Below are 12094 nucleotides of genomic sequence, written 5' to 3' on the forward strand. Positions count from 1 at the left end.
CTCACCTAAATAATGGCAACCACCCCCCAGCACGATCAATCACACCTCCGCCATCACCCACAGTTCCAACCAGAGCCCATGACTGTAAAAACCCAAGACCTGGCACCATCACCAAGACCATCCTCATCCTTGCCATACATATCATCACCATCAATAAGAACATCAACCAAGTCCTGCCATTCTCTCCATCAAGAGCCATCACAACAGAGCAGGGGCACTGGGTTGGCACGCTCTCCTTGATGCCGACCAGATTGAGGGAAGATGTGGGCTGATGGGGGTCTGTAGCCAGGCTGTGTTTTCCCTCTGGCCATACACTTCCCATACAGCTGTGAGCATTTGAGTACGTGTTGTTTGCTTTGGTTTTGCTTTGATATTTAAAGTGGATTATGATCGAGTCAGGAAGCAGCTGTCGAATCCTAGACCAGGCTGCAGTGATCTCATGGGTACTCTCTTTGGGGCCGCAGCCAGGGCCAAGTAAGTTCCCTACTCTCCTTGGGGTTTTTGAGGGCCTGTGGAACTTCAGGCCAGAGCTGACCTAGACAAGAACCCGAGATCCTCAGGATTCCCTCAGTGCCATTCCTACTTCCCCTAGGCCCTGGCTGCTTGGTGTCTGTCAACAGTGGCCCTAAATAGGATGCTAGATCATGAATTTTCCTAGGGCCCACAGCCCCCCCCCCCCAACTCAGAATTCAGTGTTCATTTGGAGCTATGCCTGGGGAGAGCACCAGGTAAGCTGATCTGACAGAGAATTGGAGCAAAAGAGACAGGCAAAGCTGACTTTCTATTTGTCCTGCAGAGTATTTATTGTCTCTAGCCCAGATATTTTCATCACTCTTGTCCTGAGTGGTGTCCTCAGTTCCCAGAAGCCCACTAGAAGCATGCAACAGGGTCAGGGAGAACCAATAAAGGAGACCAGGTGTCCTGTGTCGGCCGGAGCCTTCCCAGGCAATGGCTTCCGGAAATCAGCTTCTTTCATGGAGGGTGGGTGAGTGGTCTCATGGCATTGCCGCAGGCCTGAGAGCTGGGCTTCCTGAGGCTTTCTGTCAGAACCACTGAGCTGCGAAAGGGCTGGACAGGACATGGCCAATGCTCTGTCTACCCTGAATGCTTCCCACACAGTCAATGGAGAAGAATGGCACTCCCTTTCATGGGACAGTCAACCTAAAGCCTCGCCGTGCCTCTGGTTCTCTTCCCCAACCCTTTCACACTGTTTCATGCCCTTCTCTGCCCCCGCGCCTCGCTGGATGGAAGAGAGAACTTCGGCAATGCTTTGGTAAACCGCTCATGGCCCACTTGCATGGCTACCTGGGACAGACCTCCGCAGCACCTTGCTACTCAAAGTGTGGTCTGGCGACCAGCAGCAGCAGCATCACCTGGGAACTTGTTAGACATGTAGACTCCCAGCCTGCCCCAGACCTACTGAACTAGAAGCTGCGTTTTAACAAGATTCCCAGGCGATTCATCTTCATACTGAAGACTGAGTAGCCTTGTAGTGATTAGGGCTCACACCCTTCTCTGCCCCTTGGCAGCTGTGTGATGTTCAGCAGAGATTCAATCTCTCTGGATCTCAGGTTCTTCATCGGTAAAATGAGGATCATGATACCAAACGTTCAGCGAGGTTGAAAGGATCAAATGGAGTGATGCTTGTACAGTTTGGCACAAGGCCTGGCATACAGTAAACACTCACAGAGGGAAGATTAGTATTTGAATTCTTTTCAAATAAGAGTGTGTTTTGTTGGGGAAAGATTCTACTTGACTAGTCACAAGGAGAGGTGTCTTTCTTCCTCCATCAGGGGCCACTTGAAGTACCCGGTAAGGCTTCAAATCCAAAGGCACCTCACTCAGATCCTTCTGTCACTGCCAATAAGTTCCAGGAGGTTGAGCGATTGATTTCTCTCAGTCTCCATTCTCTCGTCTATTAAGCAGAGTCGATAATCAGAGGGTTGTTGTGAGGAATTAAAGACATATACCTGGCACGTAGTATGAGTTCAATAAATGAATTACAGAGGACGGGCAAGGTCATTTCCACTCGCAGGCGCTGCATATCCTGCCGCTGTTGTAGCAAGTACAAATCTTAGTCCAAAGACCCCAATGAGCAAAGAATGTGCATTTCTTTGCTTGCCTATAATTTAAATTTTAGTCTCTGCCTTGCTTTGCAGATGGCAGAGATCTAATCCCATCACCCCAGGCTCTGATGCTCTTTTTTGCCTGGAGTGTTTCTGGGGATGAAGCGTTTACAGGATGTCAAGGCGTGGGGGGGGGGGGGGGGTTGGGCACGTGGGCATTTGGTCCTTGGTCGTGGTCTGCCTGTGCTGCCATCTGCTGGGATATTCCCAACCCGTGAGGATACGCTGGTCTACACTGGAAGAGCTGTGACCTCTCTTGTTCCCAGTTACAAGGCTTCTAGGATGTGCAGGTACTCAGGACCATGTCCATGTCACTCTGGGGTATGGGAAGCCCTCGATGATGGCGTGGGGATCTTTGGCCTGTCTTGGGTCGGCCTGCCCCTTCACCATGGGCATGAGGGCCCCTGGGGTCCTGCTACTTCCCCAGGATTTATCCAGAACAGGGGCACAGCTACCTCTATTCTTGAATCCCTCGTTCCACATTGCCTCCTTTCTGGTTCAGATGACCTTGATCTTCCTGGCAGGTAGCTTTCATCCCTCTTCCAAATGCTTTCAGTGCCCTGGGTCCTCCACAGACTAGGCCCTTGATGTGCAAATATCTTACCTCTGTTTTGTGCCTTGTATCATTCCTTCTCAAATGCAATGCATGCTTCTAACTAAATGGGGAAGGGCAAAAGAAAAAGCAAAACAGGATGGGGGAGGAAATTTGGCTGATACTTCAATCTACTTTTCCACCACATTGTGTTTTTATAATATACACAGAGAAAGCAAAATTAGGAAGTCCACAAAAATGGTGGTGTGTGTGGAAACTCACCAGGCTTGAGAATATTTTTGATGTTCTTGTGGCCCTCCAAGAGCTCTGAGCCCTTCCCTCTTGGGGTCCTGGGAGGCTCTTTCCCTGAGGCTGGAAACACACCTACCGGAAGACCATGCTCGTTTTACAGAATGGATGGTGATTTCCACCCAGCCTGCCTCTGCTGCAGCCACCATCCCCATACAGAGGACCCCCTTGACCTGTTGTCTTTTTCGGTCCCGCCTTATCAGCACCCCTATTGAGCATGCTCCAGTGTGCACCAGCCAGGCCACCACCCCGCTGCTGCCCGCTTCTGCCCAGCTGCCTGCTGCTGCCCCTCCCAGTGCGGCCTCGCCACCCTTGACCGCAGCCACTGCCCATGCTGCCACCGCCTCTGCTGTAGCCCCTGCCTCAAGCCCTGCGGACAGTCCAAGGTAATGGGCCCACAGGTGCCGACCCTGACCTCAGGGAAGGGAGGCAGGAAAGTCCTCAACCAGGGTCCACCTGTTGGCAACTGTATCCAGCCCTCAGAAAAGTCCGTGAAAGGTGGTTAGGACCCCAGGGTCCTTGGAAAGCCAAACCTAGCACTGTCTGGTGCTGAGAGTGAAGGGGAGACTGGGAGTCACCGCAGGGGAGCACACTGTGTGCAGTGCAGCACAGAGACTGGAATGCGCTGCCTGGCCCCCTAGTGCCTCTCTCTGTCTCTCTGTCTCTCTCTCTCTCTCTCTCTCTCTCTCTCTCTCTCACACACACACACACACACACACATGCATGCACGCACGCATGCAATTAGATAACAAAGAGAGACTTCGTGCACAGTCATTGTTCCGGGAACTAGAATAAGGGGGAGAATGAAAATTGTCCTTGTGGTCCGGGGAAGTCAAGAAAGGCTCTTTGGAGGAGGGAGCAGATGTAGCATTGACCTTGGTAGGTAAGGTAGATCAGATTTGGGCAGATATTTAGCACTAACTTGCCCTCTTCCTTTACCCTCTCTTCTCTTGATGGAGAGCAGGCTAACTCCAGAGGCACCCGATGTCATGGGATGTAACTCTCTGCTCCACCGCTTACTGTCTGTAATCTACAGAAAGTGACTTAATTTCTCTGAAGCTAGGTTTCTCATCTGCTAAGATATTTAATGCAACATCTATTTTTTTAGGGTTGGGACAGAAAAAGTGTACATAAATCATTTAGCACATAAAATTCTCTCGAGTATTATGAGTTACTGCATTTCAACCTGACCTCCTGGATACCCAGCAAAGGCAGGGCTGGAGATGGTGGGAGTGGGTGGGTGAGGGTTGCAGTTTGCAAAGGATGCAGGGAGGTGTGGGGAGGTGCAGGGGGTAGGCTGGATGAGTCACTCTGGAATGGCCAGGCAGTGTAATAGCTGGACGGGCCCAGCTCTTTCTGGGCTTCATGGAGCTGTCAAGTTGATGTTTGAGGTCACAGCCAGCTTTCTCAGTTTCCCATGCTCCCCTCCCAGGGTTTTGCTGGAAAGGACATGCTTCTCTGGATCAGGGTTCATAAGTCCCTGGCACAGCCTGAGACAGAATAAAGGGTGGGCACAGTAGCCTGCAGACCTGTGTGCTGCACCCCTACTCCCAGGCTTCACAAGGACCTAGGTGGTGTCAAGCCTTTGCCCAGCCCAGCTCAAGCCTCAAGGGTAAGCCCAGTCTGGGCCTCTGGGGGTTGTTTTATTCCAGCTTCCTGGGGTCACTTAGCAAGTTGCTCCCCCTCTACACACCAGGACCTCTTCAGCTAAGGGCACCAAGAAGAAACTTTGAAGAGGGTAAGAAGCGTCCCTGTTGTTAAGTGGGAAGATGCCTCCCCAGTTGGATGGAGAAGCTCTAGATGCTGGGGCCCTGCTCAAGGACAAGCTCCAGCACTATGCTTCAGGCCTCGGTGTCCTCAGTGGCCTGGGGCCCTCAGGACTCCCTCAACAGGGCAAACCCTTCCTTCCTCGGTCTTGCAAAGGGAGATGAGGCCTGGGTGGAAGTTGGAGAGATACTTGGAGGGCTCCCAGCATCAGGCTGGAGCAGAAGGAACCCAGGGATCACACCAGCTACCTCCCTGTCTTACACAAGGCTGGGATGGAGCTAGAGGAAGCCAGTGGGGGGCAAATGGACACCTTAGCCTTTCTTGGAATGGCCTCAGAGTCCTTGCTAGATGTCATAAGCCTCTGATTCCTCCCCTAACACCAACCCTGGACACAGGACCTGTAGCTCCTGGGCTGCTGGGAAATCTTCTTCCACTGGTGGGAGAGTCTGGCTAAGCCCCACTGACCCTCAGCCTTCTCCCACTGCAGTGGATGCTGGGCACCCCTTCGACACTGCCTCTTTCTCCTCCATTGAGGCCCCTGCTCCACTGTGGTTTATCAGAGAAGCAGACAGGCCCAGGGAGGGGAGACAATGGCTTCACCCAACCAGAAACATGATAACTTGGCCCGGTAAGTCTGCACACCCCCTAGGTCTGGGATACTGGCTGTCTGAGGCTCATTCTACCTCCATACTGTCTGAGCAGCACTACACACCCTTCTGAATCCACTAAGGAGCTTGGCAGTGGGTCCTTAGCTCCAGGCCACCCCCTCCCAGAGCTCTGGAGAAGAAATTACTTCCTTATCCTATGACTCTTCCCAGCACTTGGGCCCGTGGGGAACAGTTGGAAAGAAGGCAGGAAGCCTTGGACTGGGGGAGGATGGTATATTATCAGGGGCTCACTTCTCTAGCATCCCCATCAATGACCCATTTGCCCTGGGTGTGGACATGTGGTCCCCAACGGGATCTGAATGATGCAGGGAGAAACCAAAGGTGTATTCAATAAGGTGTTCTTTAGCTTTAAATGAAAAAAGGTGGGGAGTTGTTCACTGACAACAAAATCGGGAAACACTGAATAAGACAAAGTCAAACATGCCCCTTAACTCCAGTTCTTGGAGCCTTTAGTTCTCCAAGGGAAAAGGCCAAGTACGGCATTTCCTGAGGGCAACGAACTGGGACACTTTCACTCTATCCCTTTGGTCCCATGGTCCCTGGGTCACAAGTGGGAAAAGGCTTTAAGACCTCTTGGCAGCTTACTCAGTGGGGAGAGGGCAACAGGAATGCTGTGCAGAGGAGAAGCCTGTGTGTGTGTGTGTGTGTGTGTGTGTGCGTGCGTGCACATACTGGGGGGCTGGTCTCCTGGCTTCCCATGAGACCTCTCTGGAGCACTCTTATCCAGAAACCTGAGATTTGGCGGCTCCTTCCAGCACCAGCAGAAAGGGGAATGAAGAGGCCAGTGGTCTGAGACTGTGAAGTGCCCCAGGAGGTCAGAAGGTTGAGGGAGAGGGGTAGTTCTGACCTCCTCCATCTGTCTCCTCTCTCCTGCGTCTGCCCCTCCAACCCCAGCCTCACCCTGGTAGTCTCTCCACAGGAAGTGAGGGGTTTCCTGTCTGTTTTCCTGTCTGGCTGGTGGTTTTCCTCCCTCTTTCCTAAGGTGGTGACACCAGCAATGGGCCATATGGCTCTAACCAGACTCACGAAGACTCAGCCCCCAAGGAGCAGCTTCCTCCCCTCTAAGACCCCCACAGTCTTTCCTTCACAGCCTCTGGCAAATCCCCAGCATTTCTGTCAGGTTTCCTCCTCACAGAGGCTCCTGAAGACCAGGCTGCCATGGTTGCAGGCTTCAGGGCCTGGGTGGGGCTGTCCTTCTACTGCTAACTCCTCCCCCTTGGTTCCAGGCCCCAGGCCTCTGCCTACAGTCCCGCCAAGGCGACCTCTCCAGCACCTGCCACTCATTCATACAGTGAGGCCCCAGCTGCCCCTGCGCCCAAGCCCCGAGTTGTCACCACCGCCAGCATCCGGCCTTCTGTCTACCAGCCAGGTGAGAGGCAGATTGGAGGGGAAGCTGTTAGGCTGGACGTGGCTTCTAGGCCACATCCCAAGAAGGATGGTGGCCAGTGAGGTCCTGCTAATGAGGCTCAGCCCTTCTTCCCCCAAATGTGGGCCAGCATCCTGTGGAGCCTGCCTCTGGCCCTGGGGAGACAGGTGAGCGGTACCAGCCAGGGGTGGAGCCTCCCGGCTCTTAGGCAGATAAGGTTCCTGGCTGGGGATTTCCAGGCTCAAGGTAAAGGATGAGAGGGTTTAGAGGGAAGGAGTTTGTTTCCCCAAGAGTCTGGGTCTAGCTCAAGCTGGAAGACAGGCAGCTATAACGAAAATGCCATGGGCTTTGGCCAGTGACCCCGGGCAGACTGTTCATTCTGTCTGGTCTTTGGGTTCCTCAGCTGAGGCAGGACAATGGAGGCTCAGAGAGCACACATAATAAGCAACAAAATGGTCTCCTGGTGGCTGAGCTCCCTTGACTATCTGTTCCATTGCTCTGGTCCCCATTCTCATCACTGCTCAGGGCCCCTTCACAGGGATGAGGACTCAATCCCACTTCCCTCTTTCCTCAGCAAAGTTTGGCCTGCTCCCCAGAGCCCGAGGGCAATTCTCAGTCTGGCTTGCACCTCAGTTTCCCCTGCCTGCCCCTGCTGAGTGAACCTGAGGGCTCCTTAGCTAATTTCCCAGGTTGGGGGAGGGTCCTGTGTGCCCTGGTCTATAGGATGTGCCCACAGGAGGGCTCTGGGCAACTACAGCCATCCAGGGCTGACATCACCATCCTTCCCGCTGGATTCTGACTCTGAACTCCGGGAGGGCAGGGCGGTGGCAGATTTTCTTCACTGTATCCCCAGCACCTGACTCAGGCCCGACACAGAGGAGGTGCTCAGCAAAGGTAGTGAATGAAGGAATAAATGAATGAATGAATGAACACTGGTGAGGAACTCCAGTTGGGGGTGAGAAATGGAGAGGGAGAGGCTGTGAACTGTGCACTCTGGTGGTTGAACACACGGGGTAATGGATCACAAGGGTTCCCAGAGTGGTACCCTGGTGCAAGTTCCATGGGTGGGTGAGATAGGGTTTTAGGTGGGCACACGCTTCTCATTTAAAGCATTGTACTTCCAACATATTTCTCTGTACAGCCATCTTGAATACAGCAACAATGACATTTTCCACTTGCAGTAGTATACAAACTGTTCTCTGCCCTGCTCCCAAATCGTTACACACACAACCATCTTCACATATGGTAAAAGCGATGGAGTGAGGAAGCCAATGACCTGTTAGGGAAGCAGGTAGCTAACTCTAAGGGAACAGGGAGGGGGCTCCCGTGTGTCCTGCAAGAGACAGGGAGTTGGTCCAGCAGTCATGAGGTAGAGGAACAGCAAAGTCTGGACTCAGGAGCATATCCTGTTAAGGAAAATGAGAGACTCCAGAGAGGATCCTCAATGAAGCCGGAGAGCTGGGGAGGTAAGACAGAGAGTGAACAGAAAGGGCCTTGCTTTGGGGAGCTTGACTTGATGCGCAGGGCCGAGGAGCCCTCATCAGCCTTCCGGTTAGAAAGCAGTCTGACGGCGGCGGTGGTAGAAGCAGCTTGGGCATCAGGCACGTTCCTGTGCGGGGCGTGGGGGTGGGGCTGCTCTGAAGTCAAAGCGCTTCATCTCCGCAGCCTGGGTTTCCCGCTCTGAAAACGAGCGCGAAACTATGTAGACCTCCTGTTCTGGGGAAGAAATGAAGGGTACTTGACCCACAGGAGGTGCCCTTCCCTGTCCTTTCAGAGGCAGGGACACACAGTTCTGAGGTTAAAAATCCACAGGGTTAGAGAGCAACTCGGAGCTGGTTGCAATGATGAAAAATCTCCGAGGGAGCTGGAGGACGCGGTGCCCTGCGGGGACGGGGACCACCGGAGGGAGGGTGGAGAGTTGTTTGGGTTAAGCCGCGGCGGGTGGAGGTGCGGCTCTGTCCCGGCGCAAGAAGCGCATTTCCGTCCCGGCCCAGTCCGGGCTCCCTTCCCAGGCGGGTCCTCCCGAGCACCTTCCGGGGCGGACCCCGGGCTTTGGCGCCCCCGCCCCGGCCGCCGGCTCTCCTCCGCAGGCCCGCCAGGGGGCGGCAGGGCTCCGGGGGCGCGCGCTGCGTGGGCGCGCCCGGCGCCCCTCTCTTCGCTCCAGGGCTGGGGCCCAGGCGGACGAGACGGGCCGGAGCCCCGGGGCGGCGGGCCTCCCACCGCGGGGTTCCCAGGCGGTGCAGACGTTAACTCATGCCTGCCCGCAGGGAAGGGGGAGGCAGGGCTGCTGGCAGGAGGCCCGGGGAGAGCGGGCCCGAGCCGCTCCCGTCCTTCGCCGACCTCGGTCCGGCCGCAGCTCCTCGCGGGGCTCCTCCGGGCCGAGGGTGGTGTTCGCAGCCCGGGTCTTATCGCTGGCGCCGGGGCTGGGCGGCCGCTCCCCAGGAGCACCTGGGGCCGAGGAGGCTGCCGGGCGGGCCTCACCGTGGGCGGAGGGGCCCCGCGTGGGCCGGGGGAGGCCATGTCGGCCTGAGGGCCGGGCGGGGGCCGGCGCTCGCGGGGAGCCAGGCCCGACCTGGAATGAGTCAGAAATCACCTTGTTTAATTACACATTCCCGAGGCCGCCGAGTGCGATAGGGGCCTTTTGAACTTGCCAATTAGAGGTGAAATATCACCTTCTAATTTAGACGGGCTTAATTCCGTCAAGCAGAAATAGCAACAGCCCCGGGCTCGGAGATGGGATATCAAGTCTCTCTCCTGGCACGTCTGGGGTGACGCGACCAGCCAGGAGGAAGGGCGCAGAGGGAAGGGGACTGTGAAGCAGCTGCTGCTCGCGCTCTCACCCTCACCCCACTGGAATGGGGGGACGCGATGTGGAGGGGAAGCTGCCGGCCCGAGCCTGGGGGGGGAAGGGAAGGTCCCTAGCTCCGGGTGGGCGTATATCTGAGCAAGGGAGCGGCCCACCGGGGTCCAGACTCTGGCGTGCCTCTGACCTGAGGAGACTTTCTTGGGGGCTTAGAAAAGGAGGCTGGATCTGGGAGTCTGGGAGGCCTTCCGGAGTGGGGGGGGGGGGGGGGGGAACGTCTGGCAGGCGGAGGGAAGCAGGAAAAGTGGGCAAGGGCCCGATTTGGAAGCGGCGTGCTAAAGCCTGTTTTGCTGCCCAGGGGGTGGTTAAGCGGGGAATCTGGAGTTGAGTCCAACTGCCCAAAGCTCCAGTTTGAGATAGGTAGTTCACTAGCTCCCTAACTTTGCCGTAATCACTTAGGCTCACCAAGCTTCATTCCCCATCTGTAAAATGGACTAGAAAATATCTGTCTCCTTGGATTGCAGTATTACATGCAGTAGGGCAGGTAAAGGGCCTGGCATGTGGAAGCAGTCAGTACTTGGTAGCCGCTGTTCTGTTGAGGGCAGCACTGCCCAATGAAAATAAATCTTCTTGTTAGCCACATTTCTAATAAAGGAAAAGGAAGCAGGTGAAATCAGTTTTAACATATTTTATATAACAGTATATTCAAAGCATCATTTCAATATATACTCAATATAAAATTATTGAGATACTTTATATCCTTCGCTTGTACTAAGCCCTGAAATCTGGTGTGTATTTTATGTTCTTGGCACTTCTCAATTTGGACTAGCCTCATTTCAAGTGATTACTAGCCACATAGGGCTGTGCAGTGGCACAGGATTAGGGCTTTGTTTTTAATCCTTTTAGCAGAGATCCCACACTTTACAAAAAAGAGAGAGAGAGGAGTGGGGACAAAATCTTGCACAGAACCCCATTATATATACTAGAGAGGAATGACTCTGCTCTGAAGTTCTTCTAGATCACCTCTCCCCACACCCCCTCCCTGGTGGTGTTCCCCTCATCACCCCTGCCCCCAGCACTTTGAGACCCTCTTGCTCTGAGCACTTGGCTATTATGCAAGGTTGTTAGAGAGGATGACAGCATTTCAAATTTGGGCTTCACAAATGTTGTTCCAGTAGGTCCTCATCACTCCCTTTGAGGCAGGTAGGAACATCATACATTCCACCACAGGTGAGTAGACTCAGTCCCAGGTTATCTGATTACAGGGTGTCACATCTCCCACCCCCACTCCCAGCATCCTGTGGTCTCCCTGGACAGGTTCCCCTAGGTGACCATCAGGCAGTTCATCCACACGCTGAGACCCAGGAAGCATCATCCTCACCACCCTCACTAATGTGAAATGATGCATACACTGTGCCCGGCACTAGGCTAAGCACTTTATATTTCTTGTCTTCTTTAATCCTCCTGTAAGGTACTAAGAATTATTAATGCCATTTTAAAAAAAGAAAATTCAGGGGGCGCCTGGGTGGCTCAGTCAGTTGAGCGTCCAACTTCGGCTCAGGTCACGATCTCGCGGTCTGTGAGTTCGAGCCCCGCCTGGGACTCTGTGCTGACGGCTCGGAGCCTGGAGCCTGCTTTGGATTCTGTGTCTCCCTCTCTCTCTGCCCCTCCCCTGCTCATGCTCTGTCTCTCTCTCTGTCAAAAATAAAAATAAACATTAAAAAAAATAAAAAAATAAAAAAAAAGAAAATTCAGGCCCAGAGACGTTAAGGAACTTGCCCAAGGACACACAGCCAGGATGCAGTAGTGTTGGGACCTGAACCTAGGGCTTTTGATGGTTGTGCTACATGTCAGAGCATGGGACCTCCTCCAGGTGGATAGTTCCTCCTCAATGACACGGTACACCGAGATTTTCTGGAAATCAGACTCGTATTCTTTCCAGAGGCAGCTTGGGGTAATAGAATGGTTTTGGAGACTCACTCTGCCACTTACTGGCTCTGTCTGAGCCTCAGTGACCTCAACTGTCAAGGGAACTAACCCAGGTGACTTGTTATGCGCCAAGCCTATTCCCTTAATAAGTGGGAAGAAGATTGATTCCTCATGGAGAGAATTTTACCTTTAGAAGCCAGCATCACTCCCGGGATGGTTCCAGGGCAGGGCTGTGGACGATTTTACCCCTTTACCTTTCAATAACATAGGCCTGATCCCTACCCACCCACAGCACAGGGGTTCCCATGTTACCCTGCTCTGAAGGGCCAGTAATCTGGGAGCAGAAGGTAGAGTTGGAGCAGCAGGCCCCCAGGGTGGTCCAGAAGAACCAGGTGGGAGAGATCAGAGGCCAGGTGGGGAACTTTAGCCCTGAGCAAGACCTTCCTTTCCAGGCTAGCGACTGATGGGGGCTGCCTCAGCACCCCTCACTATAGTGCATCCACCTAGGCAGGCTCAGGAATGGAGGGAGGCTGCCCCAACATGTTTCCCAGGATAGGAGGAATGAGGCCTCTTTCCAGAGGCTCAGACTGTGAG

General features: G+C 54.1%; 1 protein-coding gene across 2 annotated transcripts in view; it reads left to right on the forward strand.

Moving 5' to 3' along the window:
• LDB3 (LIM domain binding 3) overlaps window positions 1-12094 on the forward strand; it is a 63929-nt gene that overhangs the window by 34005 nt on the left and 17830 nt on the right. For both annotated transcript variants that reach the window (XM_042961281.1, XM_042961280.1), the window contains 2 exons: window positions 3171-3353; window positions 6629-6771. In XM_042961281.1, the coding sequence (XP_042817215.1) occupies window positions 3171-3353; window positions 6629-6771 (326 nt within the window). The remainder of the gene's footprint in view (window positions 1-3170; window positions 3354-6628; window positions 6772-12094) is intronic.

This window comes from Panthera tigris, chromosome D2 (genome assembly GCF_018350195.1).
Source record: "Panthera tigris isolate Pti1 chromosome D2, P.tigris_Pti1_mat1.1, whole genome shotgun sequence".
Taxonomy (NCBI): Eukaryota; Metazoa; Chordata; class Mammalia; order Carnivora; family Felidae; genus Panthera; species Panthera tigris.